The sequence below is a fragment of the Notamacropus eugenii genome, chromosome 2 (assembly GCF_028372415.1).
Source record: "Notamacropus eugenii isolate mMacEug1 chromosome 2, mMacEug1.pri_v2, whole genome shotgun sequence".
Classification (NCBI taxonomy): domain Eukaryota; kingdom Metazoa; phylum Chordata; class Mammalia; order Diprotodontia; family Macropodidae; genus Notamacropus; species Notamacropus eugenii.
In genome coordinates this window covers 222,646,796-222,668,315 of record NC_092873.1, presented here as the reverse complement: position 1 = coordinate 222,668,315, position 21,520 = coordinate 222,646,796, and the positions used below count along the sequence as shown (strand labels likewise).

The following is a 21,520-nucleotide window of genomic DNA, read 5'->3' as shown; positions in this document are numbered from 1 at the left end:
AGGTTTTTCTGAAATCTGCCTGCTCATCCTTTCTTATAGCACAAGAGTATTCCATTACATTCATATACCACAACCTGTTCAGCCATTCCCCAATTGATAAGCATCCCCTCAATTTCTAGTTTTTGGCCTCCACAAAGAGAGCTGCTATAAATATTTTTGTACATGTAGGTCTTTTTCCCATTTTTATGATCTCTTTGGAATACAGCCCTAGAATCAGCATTGCTGGGTCCAAGGGTATGCACATTTTTATAGCTCTTTGGGCAAACTTCCAAATAGATCTCCACAATGGTTGTTTCCCACATCTCCAACATTTATCATTTTCCTGTTTTGTCATGTTAGTCAATCTGATAGGTCTGATGTGGCACTTCAGAGTTGTTTTGATTTGTATATCTCTAATCAATAGTGATTTAGAGCATTTTTTCATATGACTGTTGATAGCTTTAATTTCTTCCTCTGAAAACAGCTTGTTCACATCTTTTGACCATTTATCAACTGGGGAATGATTTGGAATCTTGTAAAGTGAGGCTGTCATCAGAGATACTAGTTGTAAAAATTCTGTCCCAGTTTTCTGCTTCCTTCCTAATCTTGGTTGCATTGGGTTTGTTTGTGAAAAAAACTTTTCAATTTAATGTAATCAAAATTATCCATTCTGCACTTTATAATGTTCTTTATCTCTCTTTGGTCATAAATTCTTCCATTCTCCATAAATCTGACAGATAAACTAGTCCTTGCTAGGAGAGCGTGTTTTCAAAGGGGTAAAAGCTCCCAAGTGGCCTTCTCTTCTGTCTCAGGTTCATTAAAAAAAAGTGTTATTATAATTGTTGTTACCACTGCTGCCATTGTTCTTATTTATAGGAGGCATCATGGGAGAGTGGAAAGATTGCTGACTTTGGAGTCAGAGGACCAGAGTCTCTGTGTCATTTCTTGTGTGATCTTGGGCAAGTCACTTAACCTCTATATTTCTTCATCTTTAAAAAGAAGTAGTTGGACTAGATTACCTCGAAGGTCCCTTCTAGCCCTAAATCTATGATCCTGTGTCAGAGTTCAAATAATAATCCCAAAAGGAAATTATTGTATTTTTCATTGTTATCAACACATACAGTGTTGTTCAGCCATTTTTCAGTCATATCTGACTCTTCACAACCCTATTTGGAGTGATTTGCCATTTCCTTCTCCAGCTTATTTGACAGATGAGGAAACTGAGGCAGACAGGGTAAAGTGATTTGCCCAGTCTCATAGTAGGTATCTGAGGCCAAAATTGAACTCAGATCTTCCTGACCCCAGGCACGGCACTTAATCTTTCCATCTTTTCTTCTGCTTTACCCTCATTGTATCTCTATGAAGTTGCTGGAAGGAGGTAAAAAATCTCCCATTTGGTGGTAAAACAAAAGACTCTCTTTCCCTTCAGAGAGAAGAAGAAGCCCGTCTACGAGAGGAAGCTGAGAGGGTTCGACAAGAACGAGAAAAGCATTTCCAAAGAGAAGAGCAGGCCCGCTTGGAAAGGAAGAAGGTACCGCTTACAGCAAATTTGCACACAAGTGTTCTGGCTACTTATATTTTCTATAGACTTTCAGATCTGGAGGGGGTCTAGAGGAAACCACTTCTCCATTCCTGACCCCTAAAGAAAACCACTGTTCAACAGTCCCAGGAAAATAAGAACCTTTTCTCATTTCATTAATAATCCATCCCAATGCTTAGCAACCATCACTGTAAGGATGTTGTTGGCTGTATCTAACCTAACTCCGCAACTTATAAGTGAGACTCTTACTCTGCTTACTCTCTTCTGCTTAATACCTTGTGTGGGACCTCTGTCCATTCTTGGCAGAGCTGGGGGACTACATTTAGGGAGTATTGCATATATTGCTAGAGATGACTGGTGTGTTTGTTTGTTTTCCTGAATTGCTTTTTCTCCCCCTCTTTCTTTGTTATAACAATTATCTCACTGAGTAGGGGAAGAGAGAGGTGCCTATTTGGAAAAGAAAGTGATATAAAAAAAGATATTGATGTACATTTTAACATGTGAGCACAGTCCTGGCACACATTTGGGCCACAGTTATTGTTTGCTTCGAAAAGAGCACAAAGGTCTGAAGAGATCACTGATTTGCTTCATTTGTAAAATGTGCTGGGCTCTTTCTGTTTCCATATCTAACTCTGGCTTACTGTTTCTTCCCTGGTAGCGACTTGAAGAAATTATGAAAAGAACCAGGCGAACAGAAGCTACAGATAAGGTAATGACACTGTTTTTTCCTAACTGACTTAGAGCAGGTTAATTTTTTCTTTGCTTGTTTTCCATTATTACTTTCGTTTATAAAATAATGTATTTTCTTTTGTAGAAAGCTAGTGACCAGAGAAATGGAGACATAGCCAAGGGAGACACTACAGGTGAAGCAGGTATTTACTTCTCTATACTCTCAGAGACACCCAGAAATATCACAGGATCACATGTTTAGAGTGGAGGAGACTCCAAAGATCATAAAAACCATCCCTTTCACTTTATAGAAAAATTGAGGCCCAAGGAATCTGTGATTTGCCTAGGATCATATAGATAGTTACAGAGCTGGGATTTAAACCCAAGTCCCCTGGGTTCAATTTTCTTTTTACTCTACCACCAGATAGATGAATTTAGAAGTTGTATATTCATGCAGTCTTCGAGAAGTTTTTTGTTGTTTAAAAAAAAAATCAAAACTTTGAAATCATGTAATATCTCAATTGGAAGAGTTCTTAGAGGTCACCAACATCACTGTCATAGTAGAATCTTGACCACTACAGGACACTTCTAGGGAAGGAAAGGTCGTTGCCATTCTTTTAAATGAACTAAATGCAAGTTAAGAACAAAGGTCTCTTTTGTGTTAACTGAAATTTCATTTGCCACTTACCCTGAAATGGAACATCAAAACATTCTTCATCTCCAAGAACTTTTTAACCTGCTTATTTGGGCAATGTGTGCTTGAGGCTGATGTCTAAAAAAGGTCTGCCTGGGTTGACTATTTTTCTGACATTAGGACAATTTCGTAATTAAGAATTTGTTGGAGTTCTTAACAGAAGTTCTTAAATGCAGGCAGTCCTTAATTATAAGTAGATTTTATTCTGAGAGAGCAAACTTCTATAAATGAGCTTTTAGGAGGCATTTTCCCATTGAAACAGTGCTATATCTGAAGGTTAGGTTCCCAAGCCAGCCTGCCAAAGCCCATTTGACCCATAATGTATGTCAAAAGTATTATAGGAATATTTTAAAAGGTAACAGCTGGGGCAGCTAGGCTGTGCAATGGATAGAACACTGGCCCTAGAGTTAGGAGGACCTGCATTCAAATCTGGCCTCAGACACTTGATACTGACTAGCTGTGTGACCCGAGGCAAGTAACTTAACCTCAATTGCCTCAAAAAAAAAAAACAAAAAACAAAAAAAGTAATAGCTTCTGAGGAAAAAAGGCATTAACACACATATCCCTCCACCATACAATTCCTCTCTCTCTCTTCCTCCCTCCACCCCCACTCCATATAGCCTTTTTCTTCCCTTTGCACTACCTCCAGCTTCCTGGCCAACAGAAGAGGGGATGCCCCTAAGCTTAAAACACTAGCCTGTAAACTCCAGGAGGACCCAGGCCATATATCCTGTCTCAGTTTTGTCTCTCACCCAGTGCCGAGTATATTGCTCTGCATATAGAAGGCAGATGGTTAATGTTCTTTGAATCTAAATGTGAACTCTCATGGCCTGTGGCAGAGGCTCTAGCCAACAGTGGACCTGGAATTTGGAAATGTTGGGGGTGCAAGGGCCACTGGTGATCTCTAGGAAAAGTTCCTCATATCCAGGCCCTTTTTTCTTTTTTTGAGAAACAGAGATTGCCACCTCCTTTTGTTTGAGTCTGAGTGTTCTCTTCATCCCATTTTACTAATAGGATGAAGTTTCTATGTAGCTAGATATCTATGTGTAGATGTATGTGTGTATATGTATGAAGTTTGTATATACATATGTACATGTGCACATGTTCATACAGAGGTGTGCATATATAGATATGTGTATACACATCCGTATATGGCCATACGTGTGCGCATGGGAAGGCGTTAAAACCCTTGACAGAAATGGAGCTTGTAGATTATCTCTGAGTGTCATTTATCCAAGTCTGTCCTTACCCTGTAAATCTAATTGTTGACGACGATGCTCAGAACATCAATAGGTTCCACTAAGATCTGTTGCACACTTCTGATATTCTGGGTGTTCCCTGCTTTGTGAATTTCCGTGGCTTCAGCCTCCCCGTGCTTTGTGACTCCAGTTCCCAGGGTCTCTGCAGCTCCTACAGCTTTGCTTTCCACCTGGCACTTAAACCTGTGCTGGATTGCAAAATGAACCCTCTGAAATTGCCACGTTGTTCGCTTATTTACAACGTTAGCCAAAAGCAGCTGCGGATTTGCTTGAAACTTTGCTACCTGGTTGGCTCAGTCTATGAGTAGACAGCTGCAGGCCTTTGAATCTTCCCCTAAATTCTGGGATCAGGTTTCTCAGTGGTTGATATCATTGGCTCCAGATTAAGCTCTCATCATGCTAAACCTTAGGGTGGCACACTTGGGAATAAAAACTCCTACCTTATGAGATCTTAAGAGTTCAAAACAAATATCTCAAGTTTTTAAAATTTCTGTTTTTGATGACTTGCCCTGAAATGTGAAGGAATGGCTTATCAAGTCCAGGCCTTTTGAGGGTTACATTACTTCCATGTTTATGACATAGTCTTAATGAAAAAGCACACAATTGTTTCTGTTTTAGCATATCATACATTTCTTGCTAGAAAACTATAATTTCTGTGGATATAGCACATTATCCCATTTCATTTGGCTTTGTTGGGTGGATACACACATAAGCGTCTCTGTATGTGTGTGTTAACCAGAGGCTTGGTTTGTTTTTTTTCTTAATTCTGATTTCTTCATCTCTGTTGAAATACCTAGGGTTATCACCACTTCCATGTGTGACAGACTCTTCACAGAATGGAGAACCAGTGACCAGCCCACACCAGCCAACAATGACCATGGACAGGTGAGTCAAAGTGAGCAGTGGAGACTTTGGGGGCCCTGGAAAAATTATTTTTGCCACAAGTGAGACTTTTTCTTTTTGGCAACTATGTATCACATATATCTTTCCTAGGCATTCTTAAAAAGAAATCTGACCTTGTATTTTTTGTCTTTTTGTTTTCTTGGCTCATGAAAGAAAAAAGTTTCCATTTCCCTAATGACAAAAGAAAATAGTAAAAGCTAGAATCTATGTAATGCTTTGAGATTTACGAAGAGTTTACATATGCTGCTTCATTCCATCCTCACAACAAATCCTGTGACCTTGGTATGGTTTATGAAATTTTTTAACTGAAATTACTCTTTTCTGCATGGACTGCTCCCATGCCTAGACTAACAGCAACACTAACTATAACAATCAGTAAAATTTGTATGTGCTTTTACACATATTATCTCTCCTTTACCTACTGGACCCTCCAGCTGCCTTCAAGACTTGATTCAAGTACAACCTCATTTCCCCGCCTCATTTATTCTTATTTATATATGCACTTTCTATCCCCTTAATAGACTTGAGAGCACGGACTGTTTCATTTTGTCTTTGGGTCTCCTGGCACAAGGCAGGCATTGAGTGAATACTTATTGATTATTCTTTTGAAGTTATCAACTTCACTGAAGACTCCATAAAAATTATTTTCTTTTCAATAATAATTAGATTAGATGCTCTTTGAGGGCAAGGACTGTCCTTTGCCCTTTTTTGTATCCCCAACACATAGTAGGTACTTAATACATGTTTATTGATTAATAATGATAATACTAGTAACAACAGCTAGAATTTATAGCACTTGAAAGGTATCGCATCTGATTTTATCCTCACACTCATGCTGGGCAGGATGTGTTATCACTATCCTTGCAGTCCAGTAAAATCCCTGGACCCTTTTCAAAGAAGTATTGCATAGCCATGCTCCTTTTAATATATATTTCTTCAGTTTATTTCTGAAGCCTAAATGTGTAACTTCGCTTCTTTTAATTGGGGATAATATCCTCACTTCTCATCATGCCAGATTAGAAGACTGAGGCTAACAGAAGTTAAGTGACTTACCTAGGGGTCACACAGCTAGAGTCTAAGGTCTAATTTGAACTCGGGACTTCCTGACTCTAGTCAAGTGGTCTATCCACTGCACCACCTGGCTGCTTTGAACATTTTGACTAGTAGGCAGTTTACAGTCAATGTTTCTTTATTTTGGGTTCATCGATTTTCAAAATAAAGTGAGCCAATAATGCTACATTCCTAGGAAATAAAAATGTTTATCATTTGTCTATTTAAATATATTATCTTGGGACAGCTAGGCAGTGCAGGGGATAGAGCACTGGCCATGGAGTCAGGAGGGCCTGAGTTCAAAATCCCCTCTCAGACACTTGCCACTTACTAGCTGTGTAATCCTGAGCAAGTCACTTAATCCTGATTCCTTTACAGAAAATAAAATAAAATTAAAATAAATATATTATCTTGCAGTTGGAATGCCAAAGGGAACTGCAAAAGGTGATCCAATTAGTTTTTTTCGTTTTCAAGCCCCAACTTCACCAGGGCCATATTCATTCTCTTCAGTGATCTGTCAACCTTGAATGATGCCAGATTACATTAGAGTGATTCAAAAATTTGTACAATTAGAGTAATTTAAGAAGCCCACATTTATACGGTACATTGATGGCAGTGCCTCTTAGCTAAGAGAGGGCAGGTGATAGCAATTAACTGCCAACAATAGACATGTGATCTGCAAAATACTCCAGGTTACATGGAGTTCATGTCCTTTTCACCTCCTGTGCACTAATATCAATAATATTTACAGCCACGTTTTTTTCAGTTATAAAATGGCCCCAACATATTCTGTGCTTGTTTGAGAATTTATAGAAATATTTAATAATGCTGTTGAAAATATCAACACCCCTTTCTGAACTATAACTAAGCAAAGGCTGATAACTAACAAGGTTTTGTCTAGCATTTTTCTGATTTCTAGAATTCATTTCTGAAGCATCTAAAATAATCCCTCTGAGTATATTATCCCAATGTAGTAGGGGCTTTTGTTTTCTATAGCCAAGACTCAAACCATTAGAAGATGTTGAGACCTGGAGGTCTTAAAATCATTTTATAGTAGTTGATTTTTTTTCTGCTGTCAAACATAATTTTCCTCTCACAAACACACTTACCCTAATTGGAAGGTGGCATCCCACTGTTGGTATCTCTTTTTGCCTGTGGAACTGTTACTCCTTGCAAAACTGACAAAATTATCTCTGCTCAGAGTGTTATTAATAATGATCATTTGGCTGTGTGGAATAAATGATGCAGAGCCAGTTCATAATTACCTTTGGCATATATTAGGCACTAGCTTTTTCTCAGTCTAACACACACCTTGATTTCTATAATATAACAACATACTTGCCTTTCAATGACTGTCACATATTATCTGATTTTTTTAAGAAAATCCTTAATGTTTTAACTGAAAAATAAAAGCGCAGATTCCAAAGTGTTCAAAGAACTCCATACTTAAAAGAGGAGGAGATGCAGGATACAGTAATAGTTTTAATATTTGGCTAATAAATGAACTAAATTATACATTAACCAAGTCTTTATTCCATTAGTATGGTTTTATCCTTGCTTCAAAGAATTTGCCGTGTGATTCTTTACGGGTAAAGCAAGCCTTAGGCTTAATTATATAACATTGGGATAATAATCAGATTAATAATACTGAGCCTTTTGTCAAAGCCAGAAAGCATTTTGGGAGAGTCATTCAAAAAAAAAAAATGTTATCTGCTTGATATGTAACTTTCCATGCCTAACAGACATTCTCTTCATGGTCAAGGGGATAATGTATTTTGTAGGCTATGTCACTGTATTCTAAGGTTCTGATTGGTTCTATCCTCAGCAAAATTCTGGAACAGGTTATCAAATAGTCTGTGACTTTTAAGAGTGGTCACTGATTAATTGCAGAGAATCAACATCGGTCTATGAACATAAATCACTCCATATCTTCCTTGGGTTTTAGATTGTTTGGTTTTTTTTTAAACAAGATTATGAAACCTAAAGACTAGGCATAATGTTTATGGACTGAAATCCACAGATTGTTGCAACATGGCATTTTACAGGCATGATGGAGAAATATTAGGTGGATCTGTAACTGGTTTAATTACTTTCAAAAAAGTATGAATCAGTGGTCCAGTGTCTAATGACTCCATTTTGCAGATGGAGCTTGGATAACTTGCCCAGGGTCACACCACAGCTAGCTAGTGTCCGAGGCAGCATTTGGAAACGTGTGTTTCTGACTTCTAAGTCCAGTGATCCTAACCATTGTACAGTCTGGCTGTTTGTATTTCTACCATTGTATCTAAATGTGTATTTTTTATATAATTTTATATTACATTATATTTATATAAATTTTTATATCATAATAATTATAATAATATTCTGAATATCTTCTCCATTTTTTACAGAGGTAAAAGGTCCATGAGTGTTTTATATTGTACATATTTTTAAATTTTTTTAATAGATTTTTTTCCCTTATCCTCTTTAAAAAATTCTTCCTTTAAACTCTCTTGGGAGAGGGATACAGGGAGAATTTTAAGTAATGGAAAAAAATAAAATTTTCTATATTTGTGTGTGTGTGTGTGTACATTTATTTTTAGAAGAAAAAAAATCAATGAATCAAAAATCAGTGTCAGTCTGGAAGGTGCCCTCTATTATACAGCTCCATCCTCAGTTCTGTTTTCTTCAACATTTTTATCATTAATTTAGATGAAGATCTAGATGAGATGGCATGCTTCTCAACTTTGTGAATGACAGATCTGAGAGAAACAGATAATAGACTCAATACAAAAAACTTATAACTGGAAAGATAGGCCAACTCTAGTAAAAACAAAATGTAGTTGAGATCAATGTAAAATCCCACACCCAGGCTCCAAAAAGCAGCTACACAATGGGGGACATCATGTAGACGTTGAGACATGGCTAGAGAGCAGGTTACATGGAAAAGGGTTTTAAGTTGGTCACAAATTCAAGATGAACCTGCATAGTAGGGTGGCAGCCAAAAATAGCTACCATACCTTTTAGCTGCATTGGTAGCAGTACATAGTGATGTGCAGAACAGAAGAGCCTGGTATTCCCCCATATTGTGAAGCCATTAAACCAACATTAATAGTTTTCAGCTACCTAGTGCACATTTCTGAGAAAGGTCTATGTTTAAGCTGGAACATGAATAAAGAAAATTAAACGAAAGGAAGAATGGGAAGCCCTATCAATCACTGATCAATCAGTACACATGCAGTAAGCACTTACTATGTGCTGGGGATGCAAAAAGAGGCGAAAGACAATTCCTGCCCTCAAGCTTACAGTCCAATGGAAGAGACAACACGCAAACCGATACATACAAAGCAAGCTATATTCAGGATGAATAGGAAATAATGAACAAAGGAAAGATTCTAGAATTCAGAGGGACTGAGGAAGGTTTCCTGTAGAAGGTCATTAAAAAAAATGTCATAATGAATGGTTGAAGTAACTGGAGAAGAAACAATTCACAGCTCAGTAGATTTAAATTTGAAAGCAGCCTTCGAAGTCATCTAGGCCAACCTCAGCATTTTACAGTTGAAGGAATTGAGACCCCAGAGAGTTACCCCAGGTAACTTTTCCATGTTCCCATAGGTAGCAGTAGAGTCCATCTTCACACTTTGGTCTCGGGACTCTTCCTCCAGCTCTTTCCACTACACCCACACGCCTCTCGCATCATGAAAGATATAAAAACAATGTCATGGAAGAAGTATTTGACTTAGCCTTTCTCTATAGGGAATAGAAATAGGACCAACAAGTAGAAGTTAAGGGAAAGTAGACACTGATTTGTCATCATCATCACTAATTGCTCCATGTGAAAAAGGATCTCGAAGGGACAACATACCTCCACCAGGAAGAATTTTCTAATAATCAGTACTGTCCAACAGCAGAAAGGGAGGCCTTGTAGAACAGTGAGTTCTTGTCACTGGAGGGATGTTGACTCAGATTGTCCAAGTGAGTAGACACCAAGTCTTCTTCTAAGTCTTGAGAGGAAATTTAGATTAGAAGCACCTTCCCCTCAAAGGACTTCCAGTCTAGTAGAGGAATAGGACGCACTAACGGATCACTATAACGCCTTGGGGCGTAAAGTTAAGCTTCCCATAGTATTTTGCTGGGACTTAAGGAGAGGGACTGTTACTTCGTGAGAGATCATCATTATGAAAAAGGTAGTATGTGAATTCTCTTTAGAAGCATGAACAGAAATTCAAAAGAAAGAGGTGAAATCAGGCGGAGAGGAAAGTCCAAGCCTAGGAAACTGGACAACTAGAAACACTAAAATAGAAAAGAATGCAGCATGTTCAGGGTGCAAGCTGTCTAGTTTATTTGGTGCATAAATTCTGCTGAGGGGAGTTTTGTGAACTAAGTCTGAGAAAGTAGAGTGTCAAATTGTGGAGAGCCTGGAACCATAGACCAAGAAATTTGACCTTGATTTGGGCAGAATCATAGAACTGAGTAGCTGAAAGGGATCTTAGAGGTCATCAAGTCCAACCCATGCCCGACCAAAAAACTTTTCTATATCATCAAGTTACTGTCCAGCCTTTGCTTCAAAGCCTCCAGTGGAGGGAGACCCATTAACCACCGCAGCTACCTGCCCTCCCCCACCTTTCAATTGTCCTGTTTGTTTAGAAGTTTTCCCTTAGCTTAAGCCTAAATCCGCCTGTCTGCAACTTAGGTTGATTCATTGCTCCCAGTTCCATCTTCTAAGGCTAGAACCTATCTCAGACCTTTGCTACATGACAGCCTTTCATTTGAAAGTAATGATCATATCCACTCCACCCCCCAAGTATTTTCTTCCCCAGCTAGGTGGTTCAGACAATAGAACCAGGGCCTGTGTTTGAATGCAGCCTCAGAAGCTTACTAGTTGTGTGACCCTGGGCAAGTCACTTAACCCCTATTTCCTCAGCTGTAAAATAGGCATAACAATAGCACCTGCCTCCTAGGGTTGTTGTGAAGATCAAATGAGATAATATGTGTAAAACACTTAACACAGTGCCTGGCATTTCTTTCTCTTCCCTTTCCCAGGATTAACAGTCCCATTCCTTTCAACCATTACATGTTCTCCAGTTCTTATACTACCCTGCTTCCTCTCTTCTGGACATGCTCCAATCTGGCAATGTATTTCTTCAAATATAGTACCCAGAATTGAACACGATACTCCAGGTGTAGCTTAAACAGGTCAAAATACCCAGGAACTATCCCCTTATTCTGGCTGCTATATCTCTTAATTCAGACCACCCAGAATACAATGAACTTTTGGGGATACCCTGTTACACCGTTGATTCATAGTATGCTTCCTGTCTACCAAAGCCCCAGAATCTCTTTCAGAAGAAATATTGCTTCCCCAAGCATGTATTTAAGTTTATTTTGAAGCCTATGTAACTTCCTTCTTTTTTTATACCAGACCCATGATTTTATTGGTGTAAGGAATTCCCTGTGAGACTATTCCTTCTACCAGTACTAATCACCACCTGCTCTAAGGAATTGCCTAGGAGACTGAGAATTTAAATGACTTGCCCAGAGTCCCATTTCCCATATGTATCAGATGCAGGTTTTGAACTTGCATTGTCCAGAACCAGAGGCTGGCTGTCTCCACCTTGCCACACAACTTTATACTCATCCCTACTGAATTTCACATTATTAGATGTGGCCTATCATTCTAGCTCATTGAGGTCCCATTGTATTCCAGTTCTGTCATCTAATGCATTATTTATACTACCCAGCTTTGTGTGTAATTTTCATAAGCATGCCATCTATGCCTTTGTTTAAATTACTGATAAAAATATTCACCAGCATACAGCCAAGGGTATGTCCCAGGAGTGCTGGATTAAAGACCTTCCTTCAAGCTGACATGAGCCTATTAATGCATATTCTGTCATTTAGTCATTAGAAATCCACCTTTTCATCTAGCCTCTATCCCTCTACCTTATCCAAAAAAGACAACAAGAAAGACTTTGTCATATACTTTGCTAAAATCTAAGTATATTGTGTATACAGCATTCCCTGATCAACCTGAGTGGTTACCCTATCAGAAAAAGAAATGAGGTTAGTCTGACATAACCTTTTCATGCAGAAGTCATACTGGCTTTTGGTGATCACCACTACCCTTTTTAAGTGGTTATATACCTTCCTCTTAATAGCGTATTCTAGAATTTTATCAAGAATAGTAGACAACATTTGATATTCTCCAGTCCTGTGGCATTTTTCCAAAGTGTTACAAAAACTGTTGATTTTGGCAAATCACATCTGCTCATTGTTTCAGTATCCCAGAATGAGAGCCTCGAATTCATCAAGGAGTGTTATGTGCTGCCTGATAAATGTTTCTTTCTACTTGACTTTAGATTCCTTGTTAACCATTTTTGTTTTGTGCTTCTAAAAATAATTCTCCTTCCAAGAAAAAATAGAAGCAAAATAAAGAGTTTAGTGGTTTTGCTTTCCTTTCCATCATCTGTTTTCATCATTCCACCTACCTTGAGCCTCCAGCATAGCTTTAAGATGGGGGAAGGGGAAACCTGTTTGTTCTTTTTTGATGTGATAATCTGATCCCACAGGTTCAAATATCATCTCTGTCTAGATGAATTCGATATTTACATATCCAACTGAAACTGCTCTCCCACAAAGTGCCAAATAGGATATTCTGAATTGGATATCCCATTGGCACCTCAGACTCCTTGTAAAAACAGAATTCCTTATCTTTCCCCAAGGAACTTAGGGCAGCTATGTGGTACAGTGGATGGAGTGCCAGCCCTGGAGTCGGAGGACCCAAGTTCAAATACGAGGACACTAGCTGGGCATGTCACTTAACCGCATTTGCCTCAGTTTCTTCATCTGTAAAATAAACTGGAGAAGGAAATGGCAAAACACTCCAGTGTTGTTGGCAAGAAAACTCTATAAAGAGTTGGACATGCCTGAAACAACCGAATTCCTAGGAAACCCATCCCTCTTCCAAACTCCCCCACTGTTAACGGCATCATCATCTTTCCAGTCACTCAGTCTTGGTGTCACATTCAGCTTCTCACTCATCCCTCCCAAACAGTTGCCCAAGTCTTGCCATATATCTACTTCTCTCCACTCTCTCAGCCTCTATCTTAGCTCAGGCCCACACCATCTCTTACCTGGTCTATTGCAATAGTCTTCTATCTAGTTTCCATCTCTTGAGTCCCTCCCCACAGTTGCCAAAGTGACGACATGGTATGTTGGCTTCTCTGCCACCCTGCCTCTTTCCTCATCCAATAAACTGAAATGGCTCCCTATTATCTCTTTGAACAAATATAAATCTGACATTTGAAGCTCTTCACAGTCAGACCTCAAACTGATTTTGAAATCTCATATGTTATTCCTCTCCCCTTGAAGGAGGTTCAGCCATATTGTTTTACATGGATAAGAAATCTCATCTCCCATCTTCATGCATTGTCCCTGCCAGAATCCCCTCCTTCCCTCTTCTTTTCTGCTCCTTAGAATCTCTGCTGTCATTCCAAACTCAGTTCAAGTGCCACTTTCTAACACATGAAGCTTTCCTGACTCCCTCAAGCTACTAGTACCCTCCCTCCTAAGTCTACTATGTATTTATTTTGCACATATACTTTATTATACTTATGTATGTATTTTCTTCCTCAAAATGCAGGGCAGGGAACTCCTTGAGGGCAGGGAACTGCCTCATTTTTGCTTTGTATCATGAAACTCTCTGCCTGGCACATCCTAGGGGCTTAAGAATCATTTGCTTGTTAATTGACTGGTTGGTTGACAGTCTTCATCAGCTGGCACAGTTTTTACAAAGGTGGCGATTCTCTTTTATATTTATCCTTGGGCATTGGCTCTTTCTTCTGTCATCTGTACATGTCTTTTAAAAAAATCTGAGTTTGGTCAGTGGGTTCCCTATGTATTCATATCAGTACCTTCTCCCCCATCCCCCACTCCTCCATCAGAATAACTTCTGCTTTTGTCTTTAGAATTTCTTCTTGGAGAGCCTCACCCAATAGGCTTTGGATAACTTTTCCTTAAATTAAAATAAGCCCATTAATTCCTACATATCCTTTTATTTCCTGTCTCAAGTGTATTGTGGTGGGGGCTTAGGAGAGGTAGACATTCTCCACAATTCCAATGCAATTGATTTCCTTTAAAATAGCTTTTGGTGTGGAACTCTGTTAAAGACCTTATTCATGTGCTTTATTTACTCCCCCATACACTGAGTATGATTTCCCTTGCAGAAATCACAATTTCCCTAGTAGATTATTCTTGCTTACATGCTCAGCAATACTTATCTTTATTAATTGCTCCCCCCAAATCAAATATTTATATGGGCACCTACTTTACACCCAGGACTTGAATAAAGATTCCATAAGTTTGCCAAGTATGAAAGCGAGACTACCTAGTTCCCAGGGTCCCCTCTATAGATTTTGGGGATGAGGGGAAAGGAGGGAGGAGAAGGAATAGTTGCCTTGGTGATCCAGTTTAAAATATGCAATGATCAATAGAAACACAGCAGTGTTTGTTCTCACTTGGAAACCAGTAGGGAATGAACACCCTTTTTTTCTATTGGAGGAAGCTCCACTTTTTTCCTTAGGAGGAATAAGGGGGATAACTGGAGTTGGGCCAGGCTAGAAGCATTGACACAAGGAGGGGCAAGGAAAATGGGCATCAAGACATGAGTCTTGAGAGAGTGGGGCAGAGTGTTCAGAAATTTCAGTCTTCTATTTTGATCAAAGCTGGGACTAAGAGTAGGCAAGGCATAGGGGACACAGCTCATAGCAGGGAGATGCAGAGAGACACTTTTTAATGTTACATTTTTATATGCACATTTTTACCCTCAGAAAATTCTACTCCCCATGGCATGTTGGTATGTGCCTTGTGTTGTCAAACTGCCATAAAGGTTCAAAGTCTTTGGTGGACGGTAACTCACAGGGGACCCAATTTTCAAACCTTGCCTAGGGCGCATAAATACCAAGTCCAGATTCTGCTCCCAGTGGATAGATATAGATGGGGGAGGGCTTTGAGCAGGAGGAAGTTACCATCAAAATGACTGTCAGGGAAGTCCTAATTTTTCACATCATTTTAGAGAAGGCACATTGAGTTATGTCCTGAAAGTTTACTAGTGGGAATTGAGAAGAATGCAAGGAACTGAGAGAGAATAAAGAGAAAAGTGGTCCAATTTAGTGACTACTTAAATCTGGGTCATAGAAAAGAAGAGGGTTAAATATAGCTCTGAGAACAAATAGCCAGAGGGTAATGTTCTCAGAGTGTTTGGGCAGGAAGGTAGTAAAGCAGGTTTAAAAAGGGAGGAGGAATTTTTTTAAATAAAGATGATGAGATAGCCAGGTAGTACCAATCATCCATGTTGACAGAGGAGGTTGAATAGGCACAGTATCAGTAAGCCAACAATGTGTGGTGCTAGGAAAAATAGCATTTAGACACAAGAGTCAAATGGTCATGCACTTGACTTTTGGGGTTGGATGTCTTGAGTTGGGCCCAAAGAATCTCAGCTCCAACATGGAGTCACTGTGTGACCAATTCCCTGAGACTTTCTTCACCTAAAATAAGGAACCTATTAACAGTTGTACTTCTAATTTCATTGGAAATGCTTTGAAAAGCATAATATGTTTTTAAAACACAAAATTGTGATCATTACTATAATTGTTAAAATTATAATAGTTGTATAATACAATTGTTTGGTCAAGTTGCTTAGCATATTGAAAATCACCATTCAAATATAAGTCTAAAAGAGAGGAAAAGTAGGATTGGAGTCAGAGGACAAGGTTTGAATTGTGGGTCTGACAGTTATGTCTATGACACTGGGAAAGTCACATGGGTCACAATTTCCTCATCTGGAAAATAAGGAGATCATACTCAACTCTAAGATCTTTTCCAGCTCTAAATCTATGTTCCTCTGTCTTTGTCAGAAAGCAAAAGTGTCATTGAATGAAAAATAAAACCTGGATATTAGCATTTATGCTGTTAATAAAATAATGAATGTTACAAAAAAAGTTTTTTTATGAAGCAATAGTTGTGGCTGCCCTAAAACAGAAATTCCTGTTACTGTTTCAACACTAAATCTTAGTCTATAACTTCGTCCTTTTAAATGTTTTCTAGTACCCTCAATACTGAAAATCAACCAAATGAAAATGGAGTATCTCTTCAGAATGACACCTTTGAAGAAATTATAAACTTACCCATTGGATCTAAACCATCCAGACTGGATATCACGGACAGTGATGGAAGCCCAGAAATTCCTTTGAATCCAATTTTAGCCTTTGATGATAAGGGGACTCTTGGGCCATTGCCTCAGGTAGATAGTGTTCAAACACAGCAAACAGCAGGTAAGTTTGCCTAGGACCAGTTGTTGCAATTGTCAGAAAACTGAAACTCAATTGGCTGGTACCTTATGAAAGGTATGGAGACTATTATAAGCTCTGCCCCTCGGTGTCACCTGATGGGCCTTGTATATTGGAGTTCAAAGTTTTATAACTGTGGAGGAAACAGCCACTATGTAAACACTACTGAAAACTGTTGTAAAGGACAATATCTAATAGGATGAATGAATGACTAAGGTCTCCACCAACTGATTGTTCAAAGCAGGAATCCCTGCAGTATCTGTGCCTTCCTGTATTTGCACAAATTTTTTTCTTCAGTCCTGGAAAATATTTCCTCTTCATCTCTGTCTTCGATAATCTTTCTCTTCCTTTAAATTTTAGCTCAGCTGACTTTAGTTTTAAATTTTACCTACTTCATGAAGCCCTCTTGGATTCATTAGCTGTAAGCATTTCCTCCCTCCTCTAATTTTCAAAGCACTCTGTTCTGTCTCTCCCTTGCTCCTTTTACTTCCTACCTTGCTTTTAGATCAAACTATTGTGCACCCCCAAAAGAATGTAAGCTTCTTGAAGACTAGGATTCTTTTTGTTTTTTTGTCTTTGTATCTCCAGCACCTGGCACACAAAGGGCTTAATAAATGTTTGTTAAATTATATTCAATTATTCAGTCTCTGCTTAAACTGAATGTTTATGATGAGAAATTCACTATTTGAAAGCTCATTTGGGGGTTTACTTTTTCTTCCTTGTATACGGAACTGAGATCTGCATTCTTGTTACTTCTACCTATAGCTGTGTAGCCTGGAGAATAGAAAACTCAGGGTGGGGGATATGCTAACTGGCCATAGGAATTTGAAAGACTGTCATGTGGAGGAGGGATTAGGTTAGTTCCATGAACAATGGCTGGAAATTGCAAGGGGGCAAAATTTAGGTTTGATGTCAAGAAAAACTGTCCAACAGTAAGAGTGGTCTGGAAGTGGAACAGACTGCCTTGAAGTAAAGGGTTCTTCCTCCTTGGAAGGCTGCCAATAGAGGCTAGACAATCACTGATCAGCTATGTTACAGTGGGAATTCCTTTCACAGATGGGAAGACTAGATGGCTGGTGAGATCTGACTCTCAAATTTTGTTCCTAGTATTGTCCTCTAGAGCCACAGAGGACATCCATTCACTCTTCAACATGGCAGCTGTTCAGAGAGTTAGCCATAGCCATCGTGGACCACCTAAACCTTCCTTCCTCTTACCAAAATATCCCCTGTAAATATATCATTTCCTCTTTGTCAAAAGTCATAAAGAAATGCTTATCCTGTTGACCTGTTTGACATGGCCTATGAAATGATGCAATATTACAAGTTAAAGCAAAGACCACAACTTGTCTTCATGGCAATTGGTACAGATCATTTGAATTTAAGAATCTGTGAATCCCAGTCCCAAATTTTAAGTTATTTGAACAGTTATTTAAGTTATTTAGGCAGATGTAGCTAACTTGTCACACTGAACAACTATGAAGTTTGCCCTTTGATTAGGGGTTGTAGATGCCATTGAAGGTACCTGCCCTTGTCTGTGCCATAACCTCCAAGGCTCATGGATGGCCAGAAGTCTTTGTTCGAAAGGAGCAGTTATTAGAGGAGTCAGTGTTACATCATTTGGAGTGTGTCTTAGCCCAACCTCAGGTAGTTACTGTCAGCACCAAGTGTTGCCATCACAGCAGGTGGCAACCCATTGCATGACTGTATGTTGGAGTCATGTAGTCAGTCTCATCATTGTGACTTTAAGATTAAGTGGACTATAGAGGCAATATGGTATAGTGGGTAGAGGGCTAGCCCAGTGTCAGGAAGACCTGGGTTCAAGGCTTTCTTCTGATGCCTGCTGGCTTTGTGGTTCTGTTTTTCAGACAACTAAAGGTCTGAATTCAGGGCAAAGCCAATCTGGATTAATTGGGGAAGTCTCCTCATGTGGAGCTCCTTTCACCAAAGAAATCACAGATTTGGTTCAAAAAGAAAAGCAAGCACATAATAAATGGACTAATTGCTGTGGCTCCTTTCCTTTCACACTTTCTTCAGTTTCTAAGGCAGGTTGCTTTGTACTGTCTCACATGTGAGCCTTAATCCATTGTGAAGAAAGCCAATAAAAATCAGGATGTTTAACCTCCTGAAATAAAAACTTACTAGTGGTCCTGGTGTTTTAGCTTTGAGATGGACTTGAGGTCTTTCAAAAAAAAAAAAAAACTATACAAAATGGTTCAACAAACACATATTATCCTACACAGAGCCCTAGAGGCATTCCTAGGTTTATGTAAGACCTAGAACCTCTCCACTTGGAGTCTATACTGTCACACAAGTCTAGAACACAAATAATTATAAAACCAAACGATAGAGAAGTATATAAGAAAGTACAGGCAAAATGCCCACCAAAGTTACAAGAAAGGGGAAATAGGCTAGAATGGTCAGGCCAGGAAAGATTTCATGGACAGGAATGTGAGAGTGAGAGATAGAGACAGAGATAGAGAGAGAGAGAGAGAGAATGTGTGTGTGTGTGTGTGTGTGTGTGTGTGTGTGTGTGTGTGTGTGTGTCTTGAGAGGGTGGGGAGAATGAACAAAACCAACAGAGACACAAAAGTACCATGCATGGGGTATGGAGTACGTGGTAATATGTCACGATGGTGAAAATGGAGAGAGAAGAGATGGACAGATATGAGAGATATTGCAGAGATGGGATTGGATATGGAAGGAGAGACATGGAAATATTCAGATCAGAAGAAAAAAAACAGGTTTTTCATTTGGTTTTTTTGAAAAGATAAGCTAATCTTTGGACCTGTGAAATCTGAAGTGTCCATTAAAAAGTCCAAGTAGATAGAATGTCCTGAAGGCAATTGGAGATGCAGGGCTGTAACTCAGGAAAGAGATCAGGGTGAGTGACAGATTTGGGAGTGAACTGCACAGAGATTAGACCTGAAACAGCGAGTGAATGAATTTAACAAAAAAGAATAGGGAGAAAAATGATTCAAGGACAGGACCTTTGGGTTAGGATGAGGAGTCAGAAGAAAGAGTAAAGGGAAGGTTAGACAGGCAGAAAAAATGAGTATATGGTGTTTTTGAAATCAACCAAAGAGACTGTGCAGTACATGGGGATGGTGGACAGTGTCAAATGACATTGAGTGGTCAAGGAGGATGAAAACTGAAAAGGCCATTGAATGTGGCAGGTAGGATCCTAGTCAATAAATTGCTTCCTCCTTCTACTTTGTTGGCTATTAAACCATTAGGAAGAATATTATTTCTCCTATGTGATAGAAAACACCCCTGGTATAATTTCCCAATTTCTTCTTGCACAGAATCAAAGAAAAGGAAAGAATTCTAGGTTTTCATTTCTTTGAATTTAGACAACATAACTGATAGTTGTCTCTTTCAAGTGTTTTCTGGGCACCTAATGCCTGTCTCTTGTTAGCACTAGGCCTCCTCCTTTGTGGTACTTTCTAATTTGTATTTCTGCCACAAGTGTCTTTTTTTTTAAATCTTATACACATGTATACACACAATGAAATGACGTGATATTACAAATTAAAGAACCTTTGTCTTCCTGGTGGTTGTCACAGATCATTTGAATGTAAGAATGTTATGAACCCGACTGGTAGGTTTTATATTCTTTGAGCAGGTTTTTCATGTAATTGTCATAACATATTTCTTTTTCCTGTCTCCTAATATAGAAGTTATATGACCATTTCTTCTGAAGAACCAAAGGTGAAGTTTAATAAGCATTTCTACAGTTAATGGAATTCCTTCCATGCTATGAAGGAGTGTTTTTTTTCCTTCCTCTCTCCAGTTTTCTAAAGATTTCTTGGATATCTTTTTGAAGAGACTTTATCAAAACCAGCTAAAGAAACCTTGGGGAATAGACTGGATCGCCTTTCTAATAGTTTTTGCCAATAGAAAAAAAAAAGTCATGCTTCATATACTTGGCACTTTTAAATGGCTTTTTCCAAATGTGCTCCTTCTTAGCAAATCAATATGTTCTGCGTTCTTTGAAAGACCAAATGCACTGGGATTTGAAAGGGATGGGCTAACTGGGATGATAGGCATGATTTTTCAGGTGGATGTTTTGGTTTTTAAATGCTGTAATGTATAAAATTGGCAACAAAAAAATTTATAAATCTAATACTTGAAAAAATAAATACCTCCTTACTCTCCAAGTAGAGCTTAAAAGGGAGGGAGGGGTGTTTAAATTAAGCCTGTTTGTTTAAATATTTCACTGAGCTCTATTTGTAGGGGCGAATGATAGGCTTCTGTATCAGGTTCTTGTAAATTCATTTCCTACATGGACATTCTGTAAATTCAACCATCATCACTTTCTTCTTGCAATCTTCTTTTGAGAAAGCAAACAAAAACATTTTAAAATGTGAAAAAATGGAAAGCATTATTTTTTCATGAATAAGAAATAATCTGCTGTACTCTTAAATAATGTATTTATGAAGTTTGTCCAGTTTAAAAAAATTCAAATAAATTAGAAAAATGTGGCAAATGACCTTTGTAAAGTTTTTTTTAAAGCTTCATTTATTCTTTGAGCACCATAAGAGAATGGCCCTAATGATGGCATTATTTTGGGATTTCTGTAAATTCTGAGGTCTCTGCTGATGGGAAGGATGCATACAATTTCCTTATGAGATGATGGGGTGGGGGGAGGTGGTGGAGGAGGATAAGTAATAATCTGTTAACATGTCATAGGAAACAGAAAAATGAAAAAAGAAACGAGAGAAAACATAAGAGATTCGATAAGGTTAAACTTTCTAGTTCTATAATACAAGATAATACTTGTAACTCTTAAGAACTTTATTACTATAAGGGCAATTAGAAGGAATATATGTAGAAAGAGGATGCAGACATAAGGTGACTTTGGTGGGATGATACCCCAAAACAAAGGGATGAGAAAGAAGATTGCATTGGAAGAAGGAGGTGGGAGATAGAATGTGGTAAATTATCTCACATTAAAAAGAAAAAAAGGCATGAAAGAGCTATTATAATGGAAGGGAAGAAGCAGGGTAGGGGGTAAAGCTTAAACTTTACTTTGATCAAAATTAGCTCAAAGAGGGAAGAACATACTCAGTTGAATAAAGAAATCTGTCTTCCCCTATAACGA

The 21,520-nt window shown here is 38.6% G+C and overlaps 1 protein-coding gene across 5 annotated transcripts in view; it reads left to right on the top strand.

Moving 5' to 3' along the window:
- The window catches only part of MAP7 (microtubule associated protein 7), a 229,222-nt gene extending 208,317 nt beyond the window's left edge, over positions 1-20,905 (top strand). For 4 of the 5 annotated variants that reach the window (XM_072637682.1, XM_072637681.1, XM_072637678.1 and 1 more), the window contains exons 13-18: positions 1,409-1,510; positions 2,178-2,228; positions 2,334-2,391; positions 4,939-5,026; positions 16,178-16,404; positions 20,094-20,905. In XM_072637682.1, coding sequence (XP_072493783.1) covers positions 1,409-1,510; positions 2,178-2,228; positions 2,334-2,391; positions 4,939-5,026; positions 16,178-16,404; positions 20,094-20,104 — 537 coding nt within the window. In that variant the 3' untranslated portion in view covers positions 20,105-20,905. Of the gene's footprint in view, positions 1-1,408; positions 1,511-2,177; positions 2,229-2,333; positions 2,392-4,938; positions 5,027-16,177; positions 17,051-20,093 lie in introns of those variants that run through there. The other variant, XM_072637679.1, reaches the window with a different exon arrangement.
- Positions 20,906-21,520: the final 615 nt, after the last annotated feature.